This window comes from Momordica charantia, assembly GCF_013281855.1.
Source record: "Momordica charantia cultivar OHB3-1 chromosome 8 unlocalized genomic scaffold, Mcharantia_2.0 BLBB01000008.1, whole genome shotgun sequence".
Classification (NCBI taxonomy): Eukaryota; Viridiplantae; Streptophyta; class Magnoliopsida; order Cucurbitales; family Cucurbitaceae; genus Momordica; species Momordica charantia.
Genome location: NW_028275166.1, coordinates 29323343 through 29346479, shown reverse-complemented (window position 1 = coordinate 29346479; position 23137 = coordinate 29323343). Strand labels below are relative to the sequence as shown.

The 23137-nt window shown below is 36.3% G+C and overlaps 3 protein-coding genes across 5 annotated transcripts; 1 reads left to right on the top strand and 2 right to left on the bottom strand.

The window, feature by feature from the left end:
* The first annotated feature begins 2352 nt into the window (after window positions 1-2352).
* LOC111018240 (RNA-binding (RRM/RBD/RNP motifs) family protein) lies at window positions 2353-9500 on the top strand. Of its 2 annotated transcripts, none has more exons than XM_088128186.1 (6): window positions 2353-2775; window positions 2999-3176; window positions 6525-6622; window positions 8185-8281; window positions 9030-9115; window positions 9198-9500. In XM_088128186.1, the coding sequence occupies exons 1-6, from the start codon at window positions 2524-2526 to the stop codon at window positions 9300-9302; spliced, it is 816 nt and encodes a 271-aa protein (XP_087984312.1). In that variant the 5' UTR covers window positions 2353-2523; the 3' UTR covers window positions 9303-9500. The 2 variants fall into 2 exon arrangements, with proteins under 2 accessions (XP_087984312.1, XP_022149948.1); XM_022294256.2 differs by having other exon boundaries at window positions 2355-2775; window positions 9209-9500.
* A 767-nt stretch (window positions 9501-10267) lies between these two features.
* Window positions 10268-21668, bottom strand: LOC111018185 (Protein prenylyltransferase superfamily protein). 2 transcript variants are annotated; one of them, XM_022294166.2, is made up of 10 exons: window positions 21511-21668; window positions 20735-21091; window positions 14362-14472; window positions 13757-13847; window positions 12976-13044; window positions 12518-12595; window positions 11952-12035; window positions 11354-11404; window positions 10730-10954; window positions 10268-10626 (listed from the first exon to the last, which is right to left on the bottom strand). In XM_022294166.2, exons 1-10 carry the CDS (start codon window positions 21645-21647, stop codon window positions 10489-10491), a joined length of 1341 nt encoding a protein of 446 aa, XP_022149858.2. In that variant the 5' UTR covers window positions 21648-21668; the 3' UTR covers window positions 10268-10488. The 2 variants fall into 2 exon arrangements, with proteins under 2 accessions (XP_022149858.2, XP_087983755.1); XM_088127629.1 differs by lacking the exon at window positions 20735-21091 and having other exon boundaries at window positions 21511-21655.
* Window positions 14479-20727, bottom strand: LOC111018186 (uncharacterized). The gene is made up of 2 exons (XM_022294168.2): window positions 17780-20727; window positions 14479-17672 (listed from the first exon to the last, which is right to left on the bottom strand). The coding sequence occupies exon 1, from the start codon at window positions 19895-19897 to the stop codon at window positions 18791-18793; it is 1107 nt and encodes a 368-aa protein (XP_022149860.2). The 5' UTR covers window positions 19898-20727; the 3' UTR covers window positions 14479-17672; window positions 17780-18790.
* Window positions 21669-23137: the final 1469 nt, after the last annotated feature.

The following is a 23137-nucleotide window of genomic DNA, read 5'->3' as shown; positions in this document are numbered from 1 at the left end:
AAATAGGAATCGAATATTCATCGATTATCATGATAGTATTGAAACAGCCACCTAAGAAAATAAAATTTAAATGTTGTGCAAAAATGTAGAGGAATAATTATAAACTTTCATCTCTTATATAAGAGGAGTTTTGTTTTTTCTTTTCCATTTTAATAAACAGTGACTTTATTCATTCTTTAAATTTTATGGTGGCATGTAAAATTATCACAAACTAATTTTAATATCTACCGATAAGAAAAGTATAATTGAAAAATATTAAAACATACAAATTAAATTAACAAGTTTAGACCATAAATACTATATTAAAAAACACACATACATTAGGGACTAAAATATATATTTCGTCAAACTTTAAACAACGATAAAATGTTTGAAATTCAAATGTTACTTTACTTATTTTGCGGAGGAGTGTCATCGAAATTTTCCCCATATGTTATTACCTATTTTGATTCAATCATAAAAAGCTGATAGGATGATGTCAAATTATTAGCAGTTTAATTAAAATCAGTGGGAACTAATTAACTGAGGGAAAATTTGAACATCCAACTTTTTGGTTGAAAATATATATCTTAACTATTTGAGCTATATCTAAATTTATCGGGATCACTATTAAAAAAAAGTTGTTCGTGTAATTGAATAATTTTACTATATATAAAGTGATTACAGAAGAGAAACTTTATTGTGTCAAAGGCTAAATCATCTCCTCTGTCAATTTTGAAGATCGTGCACAAGGACGTGAGCGTTAAAATTTACTCAATATTTGTACAAGGTTAGTCCAAGTGTTTATGAATTAAACATATACACGAAGGCAGCCTCCTCCACTCAATGTTATTTTCTTCCCTTCGATTCCGATCGACTATATTTGAGGGTAAAAATAGACTTTCCACACTGAAATCTTAGAAAGGTCAATATGTAAGATCTTTCTACATAAGAGAACCAACACGACTGACCTGGAAGCTCGATAAAGGGGCAAACAACAAGCTCTATGAAACTTCACTGACAGTCGAACGGTTAGACATTTATGTTGAATTATTCCCTATAAATAAAAGCATCATTATCACTTCGTGTACACGATTTAAATTTGACTTGAGATCTAAGGTCGTACTTTTACTGACTTGAGCGTTGGATTGTTTACTTCCCCTATGTAGGTATTCCTCGTGAAGTTCACTCTAAGCTCAATCATATCGACATCTGTAGAGTGTAGAAGAGTGTTTTTTTTCTCTCTCAAAAGTATACAATTGAAAGCAAAACAGTTATCATACACTTTATAGGTAGGGATGGAACAAGTAGGAGGTAGGGTGGGGTTGGATGGTCAGTTCCCAACCTCGTTGGGTTTTTTTCTCCCCATCCCCGACCTCGTCCCTACAATTTTGGGGTGAGGACGGAGGGATGGTTCCCGATAAAATAGGGGATTCCTCTCTTATTTCTTTATTTTTATAACGTCTTTATTTGATATGTATATATATTTTTTAAATAATACTGAATTAGTGTAATATAATATAATCAATATTTATAAAAATTAACATACTAATGATATTATTATATATACAATGATGTTTAATATTTTATCATTTAAATATTAAACGGGGTAGGGATGCCCTTCCTTGACCCCTCTTGGACCCGATTAAAATCCTCAGTTCGACTCTCTATCTAGTCAAACTGGAGATTCGCTAAGTGGTTTGCAAAACATATTTAGAGGTGATTTTTATTAAAATGTGGGGTGATGATAAGAACTCTCAATCTTAAATATATGTCGTAATCAATTGAGCTATGTTCAAATTGGTGGATTGTCACCCCACAAAATATTTTATTTATATTTATTTAATTTTTTGAAACAAGAAACACGAAAAATGGCCTAACCTTCTAATTTATTAAAATTTCTTCCTCATAATCGAATTTTACAAAATTGAGAAAATTGAAACCGAAACTAATAATAAGCTTTTTGATTTTTATGCATGACAACTATGCCAAATTCAAATAGTTTGATCAGAGTTTGTTAGAATTGATTGAGATTTACCAATTTCGAGTTTATCTAGATTAACTCGTTAAATCAATTATGGACAAACAAAATTAAGAATCAACAAATCACTCTAGAACGAAGTTCTTTGTTTTGTCATTATTTGTTAACTCACCGTACGATCATCATTAAAATAATATATTTTGCTCCATTGATGTGCTACGTGAAGTTCTTTGTTTTGTCATTATTTGTTAACTCATTGTACGATCACCATTAAAATAATATATTTTGCTCCATTGGTGTGTTTCGTGATATTTTTGTTACTTGACTAGGGTTAAATGAGCTTAGGAAATAATTATTTTTCACCAAGCACCTCAATAAATACCAACTCTAAAGTCTAAACCTCCAAAGTTTGTTTGCAAAGGCGGGTATCCTCGGCCAAAAACCTGAGAGGCCGAGACCGAAAGTTCAAATTTTTATTCGAGTGTGCCCTAACCGCTCGCGATTCGCAGCCTGAAAATCGGAGCATTTGGAACCCTAATTCTGAGTTCTAATTGCTCTTGGCCATGGCGGGTCCTTCTTCCTCGGCTCCTTCAGCAGCTTCTTCCTCATCAGGTGCCCAATTCACGTTTTCAAACGCCTCCTACTTTCCTCTTCCTTTTCATCTCCAGCAGTCTGCTCCGCCAGCGGCAGCCGCTCAGTACCCGACTCCCTATGTCGCTGCTCCGGGTCCTCCGCCAGTTCCGCTCCCCGTCGCATCAGTTTATCCGACTCCTGCTCCGGGTCCGGCTGTCTATACTCTCCCTCAATACCAGCAGGTAAGCGACATATGCATAAGATTCGAATTCGTGCCTAGAATTGTGGGGTTTCTGTTTTCTCTTCCAGAAAGAGTTTTATGGAAATTTTGGCATCCGGCGACACATTTATGATAGATTAGGGATTCTTTTAGTTCAATTTATAGTGCTGTTCATCATGCTTGTAACTTTTATTATTTTTTTCGTTTTCCTGATTTTGTTTTTTTAAATTTATTTTGGCAAACAGGCCCAACAACTATTTCAAAGGGATGCCCAAACGATAACACCTGAAGCTCTTGAGAGTGTTAAAGCTGCGCTAGCAAGTAGTGAGATCGAGCATAAAGCAGAAACCAAAAAGAAAGCTATTCCTCGCAAAGCTGCCGGGCAATCTTGGGAGGACCCAACGCTTGCTGAGTGGCCAGAAAGTATGGATTATCTACTTTCTTTGATTTCACGAGACTTGTTATGGCTCGTATTCTTTTTATTTTTATTTTTAACAAATACGTGCTTCTCTAGGAATAGTTACATATAATTTTCTCGAGTCTTTGAAATCAGCTTGATGGACATCTCTTTTAGCGATATGCATCTACCAAAGGAAAATTTAGGCTGGAAACCTCTTTTAAAGAGAAGGGAAGACTAGATACAGTGGTAGACATCCAACCACGTGAGAAACAATTTCATTGATATATGAAATTAGAGATACAAAAGGGAGAACAAAAGGGAGAAATTCCTATCCACTGGAGTTAAAAAAACATCTCCAATTGGATATCAAATCTTTAAAACTATAATGTTGGAAAGATGGAGAACATTTACACCATGAGACAACCATATAAACAATGAAATCAAAAAAACGATCAAAGGGGAGCTCATTTCCTTGGAAAGTCCAATGATTTCTTTCCATCCAAATAGACCATAAGCCCGTACGAACAAAGTGCATCCATAGAAGCTTTTTCTCCTTTGTGAAAGGATGGCCTGTGAGAAGGAAGGTCAGTGAACTGTTTGCTCTAAATCAAAAGGCATTGGTTGGAAGTGAACAACAGACATAGTTAGAGAGACCATTTGATATTAATGAGGTGGCTATAGTAGTGAGAGAAAAGAGAAGCTTAAAGGCACGTGGCTGAGTGGATGAAAAGGGGAATTCCTTAAAAAAAATATGGAGCACAATCCGAACGCGATACAGAGCCCCGTGGATTGCTATTGCCAGATGCTGTGTGACGGTGAACTGATGGTATAATTGTTAGCTAGGGGATGGGAAGATCATTCGTTTTTTGCTCAATGAGTGGACAAGTGATTATCCTCTCTACACTAGATTTCCAAGATGTTTCAGGATAGTTGTTCGTCTCCTCACAACTAAAGGAAAATTATTGCATGTATACACTAAATAATCCAAATCCATTGTAGTATAAAAACAAGGTCGTCTCCACAGCGATTACAGTTTTACTTGAAATAGTAAATAAAAATACTAAAAAGTAAAATAAAAATAATTTGTTTAGAGTGATCTGGATGCTGTAACAGTAAATGATAAAAACAAAAAAATGAACAAGAACAGAAATATTATGCGATTCTATCCTGGAGCATCCGAAAATGGAAAACAGACAGAAAATGCGAAATAAATGCAAAATTAAGGTAAATCAAAGGGGAATCACTTTAATGCTCTCACTCACGTCTAGCTATGCTCTAGTAAACTCAAAATGTTGAATGCCCAAACGGACATGGCTCTCTCCCGAGATACCCAAAAGGGTGAGTCTCATCCCTAAGTACTCACCATTCTATTTCAAAGAGAGAAATCTTACGGAAATAGAGGCAAACACGCAACACAAGGACTTTTCCAAACCTCAAGTGAGCATAGCAAACCAATAATGTTGGTCAAACAAAATCAGTAAAATGAAATAATAAAAACACCTCTATTAAATCAGCATAAATATATATGAGTTACTAAAACATAAATAAACAAAGCTACAACGAGTACAACCCCCCCCCCCCCCCCCCCCCCCCCCCAAGGTGGGATTTTGTTCAACAAAAGAGAAGAGTGGGTAGAAGAGAAATGTAGCCCATTGAATAAGGAATCTTCTGCAGCAGTGAAGATTTCCCCAGCTCAGTGAGACGTAAGGATCTGCTTCTTCTGCGTCGGCTTCTCCTCGAAATGGGTAAGGAATGTTCTCTAATTTCGTTGCCCAAATAGATTTTCTATTCTAGGGCTCTTTGTGGCGGCTGGACACTGTTCTACTATTTATATCGGGTCCTTCAAATTAGGGCGGCACCAGGAAGCTGTACAGACACGGTAAAACTAGTCACACGCTCTAAAGCATCCTGAGCGGCTTCCGACCCCAGCAAAAATGCATCTTCTTGCCATGTTCCAGCAACAATTTCACAGCCTTGGAAGCACTTGGCTTGCCCTCAACAAATTCTTCCATTCTTATACAAAACATCCATAATTAAGCATAATTCATTCAAAATGAGGGAATTGAGAATTCTAATAGCTCAAGGACCTATAGAAGTGATTTCTTATCTTTTCCATGGTCTTTTGATAAGGATTCTCACATTTACACACCAAAATTGTCCAAATTATACCACAAAACACTCTCTTATGAAGAGTTATCAATAGTTAATCACAAAGAGGTTACAGTCGATCGATTATGGTTAGAGGAAGATCGGACTTGGAATCTTACCACTAGGACAAATCTCACTGAGAATGAAGTTGAAGAATGGGCCAATCTTCAGCAACTCTTATATCCTTTGAGTCCAAACAACAGACAAGACTCTAGAATTTGGAGTCTATCACGTTTTGGGAATTTCATTGAAACCATCAGCAATCCTATCCATATTGAGTTGACTAAGAGCATTTGGTGAGTTGACTAAGAGCATTTGATGTTCTCATATCCCAATAAAGGTGAAAGTATTCTTGTGGATTCTCCTTCAGGAAAAACTAAATACCTGTGACAAATTCCAGAAGAAAGGTCCAGATTTGGCTATTTCCCAGGTTGGTGTGCTAATAAAAAACACCCACTAAAAAAGATACCTTAACCAAATCTATAAAAAAGAAAGCTTGGAGCCCGCTCTTTTAGTTTGGCTCCTTTTGGTGGGCTTGTTTTTTTGTATGTCCCTTTGTATTCTTTCATTTTTCTCAATGAAAGCTCGGCATTTCATAAGAAATATATATAAAAAAAGAAAAGAAAAGAGCAATTGCACGTGTTTGATTTCTTCTTCTTCTTCTTTTTTTATATTTTTTAATGAGAAACATTCAGCCATTTCATTGATATGATGTATACAAAAGGGAGGGAAAGCTATTTGAAACATAGGGAGGCTAAAAGAGACCTCTAATTGGCCAAAAGTGTTTGAATTCTGTTTTGTAGTTTGTTTAAAAACTTCATTGGATTATGGATATTGTTGGTTGCCCATCACTTAAATAATTTTATTCTGTTTTGATATTGAAATTTATTTTTACATTATTAAATATTTCTAAATATCTCAGGCACTTATATACAATATTTTTTTTTTATAAAAAAAACTTATGTGACAATTTATTTTTAGATAGTTACTGATCTACTGCACTCTTACTTGTATAATCTTTTTTTTTTCTTTTGTTCTATGCTTTGAATGGATTTCCTTTTCCCGTTGGCGCTGTAGAAATAATGAATGCTATAGTGTTGGAATGAAATTAGTGCTTTCAATGTCTTTTGCTGTACTCTAATTTTTTAGATTTGTTTTTTATGCTAATCATGTTTAGCTAGAAGGATCTCTTACTCTGGAAAAATGTTCATTGTTGTTTGCAGATGACTACCGTCTGTTTTGTGGTGATCTTGGCAATGAAGTGAATGATGATGTGCTCTCTAAATCATTCTCACGATTTCCTTCATTCAACATGGCTAGAGTAAGTTTATTTTGTCCAATATTCTACATGATTCACTTATTATTATTATTTTACTTTTTGGCATTTTGCATTATAATTAGTTTCCTTGAAATGCTCTGGCTTGTTTAAAGGGTGGTAACGCATCTAGGTACCTCTTGTTTGTACATTTACATGCAATAATGATTATGAAAGCATTTGAGACTTTGATCTGATATGTCCAAAAGTTTCCATTCCTTGAATTTCACATTCTTCTAATATTTTCTAGGTTCAAATCCTATGTTGGTACTCAAACTTGTATATTTATTTTGTTTGGTTCCTTCTTTCAAATATCTGTTTTGGTTCTTAAGCTTTTAAATGTTCTATTTTCATCCCAACTTTGATGAACTAATTTTGTCACTGCTGTTAATTTTTTTGTCAATCATTTGGGATTTGTTTGGAGACTAACCTGTTATATGTGACTCCAAAAACTTATCTATGTAGTGGCGACGTGTCATATCAAATTTCGGTCAAATGATTTATAGAAAGTAATAGAAAATTAATGACTACAATGGTCTTTTTATGTAACGTTGAAGGATTGAAATAGAATCATTTGGAAATACAAAATAAAATAGGCATAAAAGTTCAAGACGTAGAACAAGATTTAAATCTATTTTTCATGTTTCTTAAATATTATTTATGAGATCAAGAATTTTATTTAAGAAGGACGTGATCATCTGATTGGGAATTGTGCAGCTGGAACCTCTTTATGGAGCTTGTATCCCTTAGAATTTACCGGGTTCATGGAATAGCTTGAGTTGTAACATGATTGGGTCATTTAAGCTTGTCAGATACAGGTCAGCCCTCAAGCTTTTAAAAGTGGGTCTTCTTTTCCTTTGGTAGTTTGACTATCTTACTGCTTATGTGGGGTACAAGGGAAGTCCCTTAAAATTTTGGGCACGAAACTATCCATGGAATTTTTCAGTGGAACATGAAGACAATGGGAGTCCCCTACTTCTAGTAATGCTTTGAGATATTTTTGCAATTTTTGATATTCACTCATGAATCTTGATGAAGATAGGAGCTGTTATATTGATCGGTCCATTGATTTCCCCATGTATGCTGCATATAGTTTTTGTGCTTTGTGATCATTGTATATTCACCCCATGAAATATGATTATCTTCTCTCCCATTTCGTATATGGTATTGGGTCCTATCTTGGAAGAGTTTTCTTTTCCCATTTGGATTATTGTTGGGTAACTAGTTCTGTACATTTTATGGGCCGAACTTGTAATTAACTCACAAAAATTTTGATTTTTGAAGCACTGTCAATTTAAATTACTTATTTGCCCAGTTGTTTAAAGTGATTCCCATGTTATAATTTCTTGGAAGTTAGAAGTGATTTATTTTGACCAATTGGTGCATCTTTTATATCAAACGATTTTGGCTTTTTATCTTGGTAAATATACTATTTGATGACATTACAGATTTGATCTAAAATATTTTGATATTTTCTTTATGGTTTATGTCGTTATTGACTATATTTTTCTCTGGAATATTTTCCTTTTACCAATGGATTAACATGCATATTGATGTCGAATTTTTAGGTTGTTAGAGATAAGCGAACTGGTAAAACCAAGGGCTATGGATTTGTAAGCTTCTCCAATCCTACTGACCTTGCTGCAGCACTTAAAGAAATGAACGGTAATGTTCTGATTGTAGTTTCAATGTTATATGGATCCTGCAGTTCTTTCAAGTTTCGTCCCTCTGTTGGACCATCTATGGTGTATATAATAAACCTTTCCTCATATATGGTGTATATAATAAACCTTTCCTCATTGGTGGAATGCAGTAGTGTGTTAATGAAAAGTTCAGTTTAGGTTGTTATATAACATTGTTGTTCAAAAGAGTTCTATTTTTCTTTAGAAGTTGGTTAAGCTACAAATTTTTTCCTTTTTCTTTCATAAACATTTTGGACACAAATTTTAGGATTTTAAATGTAGGTTCTGAAGAATTTTGTAATTTTGTTTATTTTGTTTGTTGTTGTTGTTGTTTATTTATTATTGTTATTATTATTATTATTATTATTATTATTTTTGCATTTTGATGAAGATTTTAAAAGTATTTCTAAAAGTTGAAAAATAGAATTACTTTTAGAAAAAACATTAAAGCCTTCAGATAGAATCCAAGATTTTCATATTATCACACCTCTGCAGGAAAGAATTTGCCAAAATGAACTAGGCCCATCCCAATGAACCATTATGGATAGCTTTAGGTGTCTTCTACAAAAAAAAATTCATTTGCTTAGTGGGTTAAGGCACATGCATCCAACTTCTAGTAGTAAAAAAAAGGGTTGTTGGTAGAGTTTTGAGAGGAGATTTGGAGTTTAACATGTTTCAAATCCCCCCATTTTTGTTATAGTTTTTATATGCCTAGACCTTCTTGATCTCAGGCAAGTACGTCGGAAATAGGCCGATAAAACTAAGAAAGAGCAATTGGAAGGAAAGGACAGATTATGAAGCGCTTGAAAGACACAAGGTAAAGTTTTGCTCCTTTGGGTGTTCTTTTGCATGTTTATTTCTTGCGTTCTTGATTCTCGACGAGTTTTTTAATCTACTAGTTTAATGACAGAACCACACTCAAAAGAAATCAAAGCTTCCAAAGAAGAGTATCTTGCACAAGTGAAGACTGTTCTGAATTCGTGTCTTTTACTATCCGAGTTTAATCGTCAATCGAGTGATTGGTATCACTTGTCAGAAATTTGATGGAGTTTGTATCTGATAGAGCTTTCCGTTCTCTGCTGCAACTTTAATCGTGCATCAGAATAGATGTTTTACTTTGAACGAGTCAATTTTGTAAATTGTTGTGCATTTTTCTTTCCTATTGGCAATTTAATGAAGGAATAGTTATAATTATTTTTGAACCGATAATACAACCAACCAATGTTTTAAATGTCAACTTAAATGTTTGAATTTTATAGAAGTATTGATAATACCGATGGGTGTTTTAAAAAAATTGTAAAAATATAAAATTTATAAGAAATATTTAAAATTTAAATTAACATAGAGGCGTTTACACGTTTGAAACAAATTAAAAAATATTAATATTAATATTTTATCCATAAGTGGTATTATATTGATAGTTGACGAATAAATTGTTAGTAATACATGTGAAGCAATTAGCATGTCAATTATTGAACGTATAATACCATTTTGATTGTGAAACTTTATATGTGGAAGTTATTTGTGACTTTACTTTTACGTGTTATGATATTTAGTGTTGTATTTTAACCTCAACAGTTTAGTAATTGTTGAATTTTGAAAAAATATTAATTTAGTTGAATTTTGACAGTGGTAGAGATTTATTTCTTATCAAAATTAAGTGTAAATTTTATTGTTTAATGATTTAATCTTTGTAGTTTATAAATATGTTAAGTTTCTCGTCATTTTATTAATAAAAGAATATAAGAACAATTCCCATTAAATATTAACGACATCTTTCACAATAAAAGAATATAAGAACAATTCCCATTAAATATTAACGACATCTTTCACGAGCGATAAATATTTAGTTGGAGACACTTAAGATTTCATGGAAAGGGAACAAGATGAAGAGTCAGAAAGGCAAAAGAGAGAATAGGAGAGTGGGAAAGGAAGAAAATAAGGAAAAAAAAGATGCTCAACAGAACACTGAAGGGACAACACTACTTGCAGCATAATGCTTCAAATATCTCCATCTGCAAATTTCATTTGCCAAAGTCTACATGTTTTAGCTTATTCGATATCTACTACGATATCAAACCGAAACCAATCCAGTTATTTCACAACAGTTCATAAGTTACATCACATCAAGAATTACACTATCATTGGGGAAGGAATGAAATCAAAGTTGAGATCGACTTTTCAAACTTATTAATCAGAGTTTTCAATGGAATCCATTAAAGAATCCCAAAGTGAATACCTTTCTGGGCATGCCTTGTAAAGCAGAGTCTTCAAATTGCATGCTCTAAGCTTCTCATCCAGTTTGATCACATGTGGCTTTGGACAGTTCTGTAAGCATAAAAATGTGGAAGAATCACTCAAGTAATTTGGGCAGAAAGCCTGGATTAACAAAAGTAAATGAAGATGTTGATACGGAAGGAATAAATTTCACCTTTATCAACCATAAGAGATATGCAGCAGAATATGTTGCTTGTGCATGATAATCCTCGAAGTTGTTATCTAGGATAAATGAGCAGGAATTCACAAGATTTGATTCATTTTCTGTAAAGAAAAGGACATCGTTGTTTATTCCCCCCTCTTGCTCATATGTATTGAGATTGGATGCAAAATGTCTCATCCAACACAGCGAAAGGAATCGACGGTGAATCCATAAAGCCTGTCCAGAATGGATATAATTCAAGGAGAACAAAAAAAGATCAAAATGCTAGCAACAAAGTTTCACGCTCTTTTCTCTTGAACAAAAAGGACCAGAATGTCTCATTTAACAGAGCGAAAGGAATAGAACAAAATGCTAGCATTCAGAAAACCATGTAGCCAAGCGCAGACTATAATGTAGAAGATGGAATAGGATTTGTCTGAATACATCATTGCAAGTTAAGATGACGAAAAGTTATCTGAGGAGGGTATAATCAGCAGCAAAGTAAATCGTCAAAAGAAATTCTCCTCCACTCATATTCATCTCCAATTGACCAACCCACCACCCCCCCCCCCCCCCCCCCCCCCCCCAGAAAAAAAAAAGGAAAAAAAAGAAAAAGAGAGACAGAGAAGCATGTACCTCTCTTCCAATATATCGCTTTATCAGCATTTCATCCCAATCAAGCTCTTCCTTTCAATATAACAATATGCAAGATATTAACAAGCCAGTTTTAAACAGATAAAGTCAATTAAAGATCATCTATCTCAAACACAGCAAGAATGGACGCTTATAGATAACTTTTAATTATAGGCTCATTTATTGTTTCTTTTCTGCTCCCCAAGCTAACAAAGCTAGAGAACATTCAAACAACTCAAACAAGGACTAATTTACTCCAAGAGACATAGAACTCAGAAGTTTTTTAGGCAAAATAGAATACATACATCCGTGTCACTGAAAGATGGTGCAGAAGAATCTACCCATCAAAGGCGTAGACACAAAAGAAAATGTTGCTATTTAACAGCATTGAAATTATATTTAAGGAAACAGTAAAAGATTTCCAATTTTAGTTCGAATAATAAAATTTGAAAAGGCATCAACATGGCCGATTTATAATTGCACATAGAGAGAACATTTCTTTTTATATTAAAAAAAAAAAGAAGAAGAAGAAGAGAGAGTTTGTTTTAGATAGAGAGAACATTGACTAAGAGAGAGTTGGATAAAGAATAAACAAGCTCACCTTCCACACTCGATAAGTGTCAATGCTGAGACCAGAACTTAATTCTGTGCGAGTTGATTCCTCTAACATTTTGAGCATGAGCCGCTGCGAATGGAAAAAACTCGGGCATCATTTCAAGATAATTTAAGCAATTTACTATGTGATTCGCAATCCCCCAGGAGGACTATCAGAGATAGGTCCAGGTCTCCTTCTGGTAGCCCAGATGGGAAGAAGGGCCTGGTCTCGTATGGCGATGGATCTCCCGATTCAGAGAGGTGAAAATATTGGTGAAAAAAGTGTGTTCCAGCTCTCTCATCTCTCATTCCTTGAAAAGAGAAATTATAAGTGGATTCTAGCCTTTGTATTAAATCCGGCTTAGATTTGTACTAGAGTATGCTTCCTAGAATATGCAGTGAATAATATTAACTTGGATCGTGTTTTAGGTTAAAAAAAAAAGAAGAAGAAGAAGAATCCATACTATAGATCTTCCATTTATTTCTTTTAACACTTGCAATAATGAACATTCGTCTAATTTATTTTCAAAGGATTTAATCAATTTTTATCAGGCTTAAGTAGGTAGAACTCACTCTGCGATAGTGGAAGCAACAATTGTCAGCAACATGCAACGCTGCCCATTTTCTGGTTTCCTTTAGTTCATTCAACACCTGAAGATGGAGGTTTTTAGATTCTCTCTTGAGAACAATGCACTTGAGCCCATAAAACATTCTTCACGGAAAAGATAATAATCAAAAAATTACTACAAAAGGTGCATGTTGTAGCTTACAATACTGAACTTGTGAATAATAGAGAGTTGTTACATGTGTTTACAGGTTACCAGCTCATGTAATTCCCTCCCATAAAAATTGTTTTTGGCTATCCAATAAATTATTCTTTCCATTTCTCAACTTTGAAGGAGTCAATTTATCCATTTTCAGCTCAGGTGACAGCATGACTAATATCTGAAGAAAGAACCACCCTCAATTCTACAGCCGTGCCTTAAAGTTACAACAGAACTGTCAAACAAGAAAAAAGAAGAAAAACCCACCTGTTCTCTTGACATGTAAGAAACTAACCAGCGTCGGTGGTTCCATGCACGGTGATTCATTTTTGACATCTACACCAAAGTGAAGTTAACTTGGATAAGACAGTGAAGTTAACTTAGATAAGACAAACTTCATATTATTACAGCAAGCTAGTAATAAGAGTCCAGTTAAAATCGATTGTTTAGAATAATGTTTACAGCATGAACTGAACCAAGGGTTCAAAGAATGAATACAATCTAACTAGGGGGAGAAAAGCAACCGTAAGTGCTTCCAGCTACGTCCAATGAATATTTAGCATGTAGGGGCAATCCAAGAAAAAGAAAGTTAGCAGACTCTACCTTCCTTGTAGAATGCACCTGCTAGGACCACAACGTACAGAAGTAGATTTCTAAGCTCAATTTATCACAGGTAACTAACCTCGAATGGGCAGCAGTTCTCAAATAAACTTTGCATTTTTTCATTATTGAGTAGGGATTAACAGGAAAAGGATATAATTTCATGCTATATATCTGTAAGTTCTGGGGGCTTTTTAATTCAGTTTTTAGCATCCTATGTTGAATGAGCTTTTTTATCCAACCCTTGCTGATCACTTTTACGTTTGATTAACATTAAAAGTTAGAATAAAAAACTAATGGACACGCAGTCCCAAAGTTGGTCACCATGAAGTCTATGAATAAATCCTTCATAGAAACAGCAATAAACAGAATGCATGTTGTACAAATTATCCTTACAAAGAAATTTATAGTGAACCTCCAAATTTTAATAATATGCAGGTCCTTGAACCTCAGCTTTTCTTTCCACTAGCTCAGATTCTTTCTTCAAAATCTCTTCTACATTATAGCCTTTTTGAACAAGCAGCTTGATCACCCACCGCCTGCCAACAACCAAGTGGTAAAATTTTTTTTTCTTTCTTTCTTCTTTTAGATAGGAAACTCATTTTTCATTGAGGTTGTGAAAAGTTATACGCAAAACATCAAATTCCTACATACGCTTACAAAAATTCCCTATTAGAACTAAAAGAGAATAATTATAGAACAAATTAGATGGGGGAACACCGTGAGGAACAATAAAACTTGGTCATCTCAAAAACTTTGTCCCACTCACTATGTATCATTAAATAGTACGGGCTTGAAAACTTTGACAAAAACCCTACCAATATACCAAATGCAGCAGCTAATTTGGGGGGTAAAGAGAAATCGTTTCATCATTGAAAAATAAGTGGAGCCTGTATTTTAGCAATGAAGCCATAAAATAAAAAAAAAAAGGATTATGGTTTCATTTTATTAGTTATACTATCCTCAAATGGTACCTGGAGGGTAATAATAACCCAACCTCAGACAGTTACTATACCAGTATGAACAAACTTGCACCAATTATTGAATCCTTACCTATGACTCCATGCTTGTTCACTCTTGGGGGAATATGAAAGTACAAGCTTTGACAGGAGGAGTTCGTCCAAATACATGGAGAGATGTTGTTTCTTTGGCAACACGAATTTCCTGCAGGACATGGTAAGATCAGGAGCGATGGTTCCTATTCCAATTAACACTAAGATAGCAAGTTAATAATAAAATTTCTGAATTTGTAATCAATATGAGTTTGATGTTTCTTGTACTATTCTAAAATAATTCATGGTCCTTCCATTTATTATTGTTATTTTTTTTTATATGGAAATTCAGAACCTTTCATTAAAGACAGCACAAAAATACAGCCAAAGGGTTGGGGTAGAGGCAACCCCATCCAAAGAACCCTTTCCAATTGTTCATGAACAAGGAAAGGTTGTGATTACAAAAGAATTCTCTATAATTAATGCACCACCAAGAAGCAGTGTGCTGTACATTCCTACAAAAAATACAAAAAATGTCAAAAGGAGTAGATCTATCTTCAAAGACCCGAGAATTCCTTTCTAGCCATAAGTGCCACAAAAGAGCTCTTGAAGCACACTTCCAAATAAATCTCGCCTTCTTAGGAAGTGACCACCCGTGAAGAACTTCCACAAGCCAATCATCTATTCTTTTTGGGAAGCAAATCGCCACCCCAAAAATATCACAAAGAAAACACCAAGCTCTTGTTGCGAAATTGCAGTGAACAAAAGTATGGTCTATATTCTCACTGTTCCCATTACACCATTACACAGACTGCACACTGATGGGGAAATCAGCCATTTCCTACACTTTTTCTGAAGCATATCATGAGTATTAAGGCTCTATGGGCTAAGGACCAAAGGAAGACCTTAATCTTTTTAGGAGCTTTGAAATTCCAAATCGTCGAGATGAGGGGGGACTTTAAAGAGGGAATGCACTCTACCATTTTCAGCCGAGCTGAGCGAGTGGAGAAGCTTCCTCCTTTTCCAATGGACCAAGAAACACGATCTTCTCCTTCCCCAATTCTCACCACGTCAATAATATGAATTAGGTCCATCCAACTATCTACTTCCCAATCAAAAAGGCCTCTACGGAAGCCCAAATCCCAATCATTCTCACTGCTATTCCAACAGTCTGCAACTGTGGCCTTTTTCGTGGTGGAGATATTAAACAAATCTGGGAAAGCATCAGCTAGGGGTCTTTCTCCAATCCATAAATCCATCCAGAATTTTATACGGGTCCCTGTTTGTACCTTTAGCACTCCCTTTGGGAGGGAGAGTACCCCACCCGTGTTTGTCCTCTCCGTAAATGCTTGCAATCACCCTTCTCCACAAGGCGTGGGGTTCTTGAGTGAATCTCCATAGCCACTTGAGAAGAAGGCTGTTGTTCCGTTGTTGTAAAGCCCCTATGCCCAAACCGCCAAACTGCGAGGGGAGGCCGGTTTTTCCCCAGTTGACCAGGTGGTTACACAACCCTTTAGAGGTTCCCCATTCCGGAAGAAATTTCTAGTCAGTCTCTCTATTTATTTAACAACTCCTTTCGGAGCTTTTAGGACCAAGAAGAAGTAAATATGAATGCTAGTAATCACTGACCAGGCAAGATTTAGTCTTCCTCCTTTCGAGAGAAGGAGATTCTTCCATTTTTCAATTCTTTTCTTCACTCTGTCGATGAGCGGAGCCAAAAAGAATTCTTCTTAAAATTCCCCCAGAGGGATGCCCAAATAAGAGACGGGGAGCTTCTCCACTTTGCAGCCCAACCTACTGGCCATATTCTGAAGGATGTCTTCTGCCACATGTATCCCTATCAAAGACGTTTTGTCTAGATTCAAAGACAATTCAGATGCTTTGAGGAAAATATCCAGGACCATCCACCAATTTTCGAGAATACCATGGTCGTTTGGGCAGATCATGGTATCATCCGCATATTGTAAGTGAGACACTTCCACCTCCTTCTTCCCAGCCCCCAACCCTCTGATTAATCTTCTTTGGCTACATAAATGGACCATCCGACTAAAGGAGTCCCCAACAATCGTGAAGAGGAAAGGGGAGGGAGGATCCCCTTGTCTCAACCCTCTCTTAGCAAAAATCTTACCCCTCAGTCTTCCATTAATGAAGATGGAGAAATTCGTAGAAGCTAAGCAGCCATTAACCCATTTCCTCCATCGACGGTCGAAACCCTTTTGCTCCAAAACAGCATCAAGGTAAGACCAGTCCACCTTGTTTCATAGCCTACTTTCATAGCCTTTATCTTTTTTGGGATCAAACAAATATATGTCTCATTGGTACGACAGTTGATGACCCCATTCCTAAAAAAATCTTGGAACACCCCTAGCAAATCACCCTTGAGGATGTTCCACGACTTTTTTAAGAATTCATTAGTGAAGCCATCCGGACCTGGGGACTTCAGATTTCCGAGGTTGAAAACCGCTTGCTTAATCTCTTCCATATCAAAAGGCCTTTCAAGCCAATCTTTCCAATTTTCCTCGAGGGTTCCCCATTGTACATTCTCAATCAAGAATCGTTGTCCAGAAGTCTGCCCATATAACCATTCGTAGTAACCTACTATCTCCTGCTCAATCTCCATGTCTGAAGTAAGAAGCTCCCCTACATCTGATTCTGTCATTGAAATGCAAGATTTGGATTTTCTTGTCGTCGCCCATCTATGGAAAAAGCTAGAATTCTCATCCCCTTCTTTTAACCCACATCAACTTGCATTTTTTAGCCCATTTCCTTTGTTCACTGAGAACTAAGTTCAAGTAAGACTTCTTGTGCTCCACTTTGTCTTTTCTCTCTGTTTCAGAAATCAAGCCTTCCAATTCTAATTTGTCAAGAGCTTCAATTTTATTTTCATAACTCTTTCAAAGCTTTCAGCTTTCCTGTAAAGGCATATCCCGGCCAGCCTTGAGAAGAAAGGGAGGTCCACCAGGATTCTACGCAAGCCTTGAAAGAGTGATGGCCAAGCCACATGTTCTCAAAACGAAAAGGGGAAGGACCCCATTTCTGATTTCCCATCTTTAAGAAAAGAGGAAAATGATCTGACGTCGTTCTTGGGAGCCTAATAAGCTCCACCTCTTTAAAGGCCTCTATCCAAGTATGAGAAAGAAAGAATCTGTCTATGCGAGTGGCTATCGGTCTTTCCCTACCATCGGACCAAGTAAACGAGCCATTCTTCATAGGAACATCCGTCACCTTCAGCTCATCGATCAACAGGTTGAAATTCTTCATACTTCAGGTGACTCTTCCCCCACTGGATTTCTCAAAAATTCTTCTCACCACATTAAAATCTCCTCCAAGGCACCAATTATCCGCACATAGCCCATTTAGATCCAGCAGCTCCTGCCAAAAATCGTCTCTGCCTTTATAACTAGAAGGCCCATAGACTCCTGTTAACCAACCAAAAAAACTATCATTGAAGTTAGCATAAATAGAGATAGAGTACCGACCTATCACTGAGTCCTCTACTTTCACAGAATTTTGGTTCCACATGATAAGAATACCGCCAGCTGACCCGACAGCATCAAGCTCCACCCACCCTAAATGCCTAGAGCTCCAAACAGATTTCACTACTTTTCTGTCGATAGACTGCAACTTTGTTTCTTGCAAAATTGCCACATCTGGATTAAATTTCACTAGAAGGGACTTTACAAGTGCTCTTTTGGAGGAAGCACCAAGACCTCTAACATTCCTGGAGAGGATTTTCATTTAGAACCTGTCTATCCCTCTTCTACTTCGGTCTCTTCTTCAATTTCTCTCTCCATCGCCCGGAGCAAGTTAGTGATTTCTCTAGTTTTCTTCTTTGTTGAAACACTCCCTTTATTAGAAAGGGGTCTGATACACATCTTACACTTCCACAGATTGCGGACCAGCTTTCTAGAAAAAGGAAAGTGCTCTGATTCCTCCTCATCTTCCTCTGAATCCTCCCCTTCTACTTCTTGATCTGGAGGTAGGTCTAAGCTCACCAGAGAATTGGTTTCTTCACGATCCCTTTCCAGATGCCTTTCTGTATCAGGAGAGATCTCCCTCCTTTCCCTTAATTCTTCCTCTCTAATACTCTCGAAATATCCTTCTGGTATATCTCCCTGATTTTCAGCCAACGGGGTCGCTTCAACGAAAGACTGGATTTGTTATCTCATGTTTGCTTTTCGTGGAAAAAAACCAGGAAATGGAAACGGATACTCAATTTAAAGTGAGTAAATAGAATTCCAAGAATGACTCTGGTTATCAAATGATTGAACAACTGGGAGTAATTTACTTACGATTGGGAATTGTTTGATCATCTTTCTCCGAGGAAGAGGCGAAACATAATCAACTTGGGTGGTTTAACAAAGCATGTGCCAATTAGGCTAATCATGGATGAGGCTGACTGTCCCTCTAGGTCGTTTTCCTTCTGAGTCGTATCCTGCACAAAATCTGGCTCCATAGAGCACACCTTTCCTCTTTTTTTTAGAAAGAAACTACTCTTTCTTTTTCTTTTGCCTTTTTCTTGTCACCTCGGGAAACGTGGGCATCTGTGTTTTCCGTGCACAAAGGCCAAGACAATTTATCTTTATCCTTTTCAAAGTCAATCCTGGGTCCCACTTTTTCCTCTCTCTCCTTTTTGCATTTTCGTGTAAGAAACTTCTTGTTGCTCTAAAGTATAACTTTGAGCCTCCATTTCGAGCTGACTTAAAGGGAATAAAGTTAGGGTACTGTATATTGACCCCCGGGTAATTACACCCGTTCTCCAATCTCCAACGGTCAATAGAGTTGGCACTCTGCTCTGCACTTCCTTGATGAAAAGACCTAGCCGCTTCCGATGAAAAACCGCCATGAATCCCGACATCTTTTCTGGCGAGCCATTTACTATCTTCGAAAGAAACCACTTTTGCTTGAAAACAGAGAGGGCCATCCATCGAACTGATTTCCGCAGGGATAAAACCACAGTAATTGCTTTTGACTTTAATAGCTACATCAAAACATTCTATAAAACATGAATTATTATCATCGTAGTCAATGAAGCCCCCGAGGGCGTTACCGATCGCCTTAAATGTAGCCAAGCTCCATAAATGTAAAGGAATGTTTCTAATCTTAACCCAATTACCGTAGGAGGGGAAGAGGAAGGCCCTTCCGTGAAGAAGGGGGTTCCAAGCTTCCAATTTCACCGTTACAGGGCCAAAGGTAACCCACCCCTTATTCGTAAGAAGGAGACAAGCCAAGTCTTTCGAGGGGCATTTCATAAGCGCCTTGTCCGCCTGAAAAGGATTGATAATGTAGGAGCTTTCAGTTTGTTCTTTCACATAACTCAAAATGCGGCTCCAATCATCGTGGAAGTCCCGGCGAGTGATCACTATGGTCTCTTCCCAGTTGAGTCTTCTGACTTCCTCATTTCCAGCCCCTTTTCTCCCAGCGCTTTCCTGGTCCAGGATTCTCTCCTCCTTTTCCATGTCTCTCTTGTTTGTTTTAACCATCTCTGCTAAAGATTTCCAGTTTCTAGACATTAAAACACTGTTGGATGAGGGGGAGGGTGAAGAGCTCACCTTATGAGAGGGGAAAGCTTCCTCCTTTCTATTCATGAAATCCATTATCAGACCCCAGAAGGCTCGCCAACCTTTGAAGTCGACGTCTGAAGGAATGACAAGGTTCTTCCCCCCCCCCCCCCCCCGAGGTTTAAACCTTTGCTACTTCCAAAAAGCAGCCTCTTTTGTTCATCGTTTTTTGAATCCATTGAAAACCCCCATTGCAGTTCGTCTTCCTGAAGAACTTTTTAGTCTTAAGGGCCAGTAGAAGGTCATCCACGCTATCTGCATTCCACACTGCCGCCAGCGCCTCCACTGTAATCTCAAAGCTCCTTTTGCCATGTTTCTCAACTATCCTGACAAAGTTACCATTTTTCTTTCTGTCGTAGTTGCACGTGAAGAACTTATTCTCTATCCTCACCATTTGTTTTCCCATCGGAGCTCATAAAATTCCAATACTGTGTCGTCTACATCTTTATGCAGACCTTCATGATTCCAGGAACTGTTTTCATGTCCAATCTCCAGCCACGCAGCTGCTGTTGCTCCTGCTATCACACCAAATAACTCGTTGTCACTGCCGTAGAGTCGCTCACAGAGAGCGTCGCCGCCGCAGGAGATGGTCGTAGAGAGGAGCGGGAGGTCGTGGGCGTGAACCTTAGATTGAACTTCCATTTAATAAGCAACAAATAATTTTACCAAATAAAGGCCAGGATATACAATTTTTTGCTCCTCAAGTGAACTGCTTGTTAGTTGTAACAGAGTAGTATTTGAGTTGATACTTGAGAGAAAACTTAGAACTGAACTCTTAAAAAGGGAAGTAAGACATGATGATAGATAATAAGAGGAATAGTCAGCAATTCAATAATGGGGAAAATGTATACCAAAAAAGAAACAAGCAGAAACCTGGAATTCCATGCAGTGCCGAAATCACAGCTCAGCAACAAAAGAGCCCTGCTATGCTTCATGACCTCACTTTCAACAATATTAAATGAATTAGATAATCCACATAAAAAATTTCCAGCCACGGCTTGATCGTCTTGCTTGCAAAAGCTCCTATATTTCCTAATAGCAGCCATAAATGTGTTTCTAGCTACTGTATACAAAGGATGAAGGATCTGCGTTGATATGCCCAACTTATGATCTTGTAGCCAAAAATCTGAACTTTTGTTCCCCAGAATTTCATTGGTAGCACTTTCAGAACTACCCGCCTCTTCATTTAGTTTGGTAATCTGGGACGGGTGTATAAATCCAATCTCATCGCTAAATTCATGCAATAGGACAGAAAAGCGGTCAAGAAACTACCCAATACAACAAAACACGAAGAAGGTACTAATCTTAAGAGAAATGTTGCCCCTGTAATCACAATATCTATGTATGGGAACCGAATCTGATAAGAATTAGAACTTGCATATGCGATGAATACCCAGTTCCCACAAAATGAAAGCTTCCCTAGAAATAGAACTAGAACAGGAACTAGACGTTAATTGTTGGTTCCACTACAATGATCTTAAAACCATAACCATTATAAGTAGCAAGAGAAAGCATCCATAAAACCGTCAGTAATTAGAATCTGACAATGGGTTTTTTCTCATCAAATTGAGACGATGAGTTACATGAATTTTTCGGTGAAATCGAATTCGAACGAATGGGAGTCGAACTTTTTATAACTAGATACTTACATCAGAGGGTCGGAATCTAAAATCCGTTGAAATTGGCTCAGCAAATCCGCGGCCATCGCTTCGCAGTCAGAATTTTCAGCCATTTTTTCTGTTTGCCAACGGATTAAGGAGAGAGTTGGGGCACGACATATGCACATACGAACATATACGTTCTTCCTATATAGACTTTTTTTTTCCACGTATTTTTCAAAAATGTTTTTTTTTTTTTTACTTTTAGTTCGTTTTATGTTTCTAATTTTTTAAAACTAAGAACACGATTGGTAACCATTTTTTTAATGGGAGTAAAAAAAACATTTTTTTAATGTATTTTAAAAAACCAAGTTCAAATTTATTTATTTCACTGTTTTCATCTATTATTATAATTTTTATCCGCATTTTTCATCGGAATACTTTCAAGATATTCATTTTGGTCCTACTTTTAAGTGATCAATTTAATATCTATTTGTAAAATTTAAACATAAACTTTGTAGGTGATGAAAACATTTCAAGTAATTTAGTAAGTGTCATTCTAAACTTATCTGAATGGATGGAAATAATGAAAACAAACGAACAAAAAATAATCACTCTTTAAAAATACAGCGATTAAAATAGACATTTCGAAAGTTCAATCATTAAAATGAATAAAAATTGAGAGTACAATGACCAAAATTGATAGTTTGAAAATACAACGACTAAATGAATCAAAGGAAAATTATAATTTTGGTTATAGTATGAGTTTTAATATTTGACTTTTGAAGATAGAGGCACAACAGTCCTAGTTTTTCTTTTAGTACAGTAATGTCATATATAGTTGAACTATCTTTGTAACAACTTCATATTTAGTTCGAATCAAATTTTAGTAGTATGTTCAGAAATCATTTTTTTTTAATTTTTATTATATGTTGATCCGTCTCTAAATTTTATATTAAAAACCGTATGAATCCTTGTATTTTTTCTCTGACAAATTTGGTAGAAGTACGTATTTATTCGTTTACTTAACTAATAAATGTTTCCGTAGACAACTATTTGAAATCATATAATTTATTTTCACATACATTTAAAATATTATAACAATTTTTAAGCATAGTTAAAAAAAATAAAAATAAAAACAAAATATTTAGAAATTTTAAGAGAGTTTCTTTAGTGATAGCATTATTGACCCATGTCGAATTTCCGACTAGGTTTGCGAACATCTATTTCTTTGAACGGGACATGCAAGTTCATGGACAACATAGTTACCAATCAAAGGAGTGCATAAAAAGTCTTCGATGAAACCTATGTTAAGTAAATATACACTGTATATATGAACTGTGTGATACTAACAAATAGATTACAACGTAACTGCCTACAAACGATATAAATTTGAACAACTTGATGAACACCAAAACTTGATAAAAATAGTCGAGGCACGCTTCAATAGCGCTAATCTGAAAACAATTATTCGCTCTGCACAAGCAGACTACAGCGATCGTCTCAGCATGATACAACGACTAACTCCTGTAAAACTGCAACATCGAACTACTCGAATCTGGCAGAACTCTTAGATAGTTGCTTTCAACATAGACAAGAAGAACAACTAAAAAAAAAAAAAAGTACTCTTGTGGGAGGAGGAGAATACCTAATTGTGGTATGCTTTGATATCTCAAAA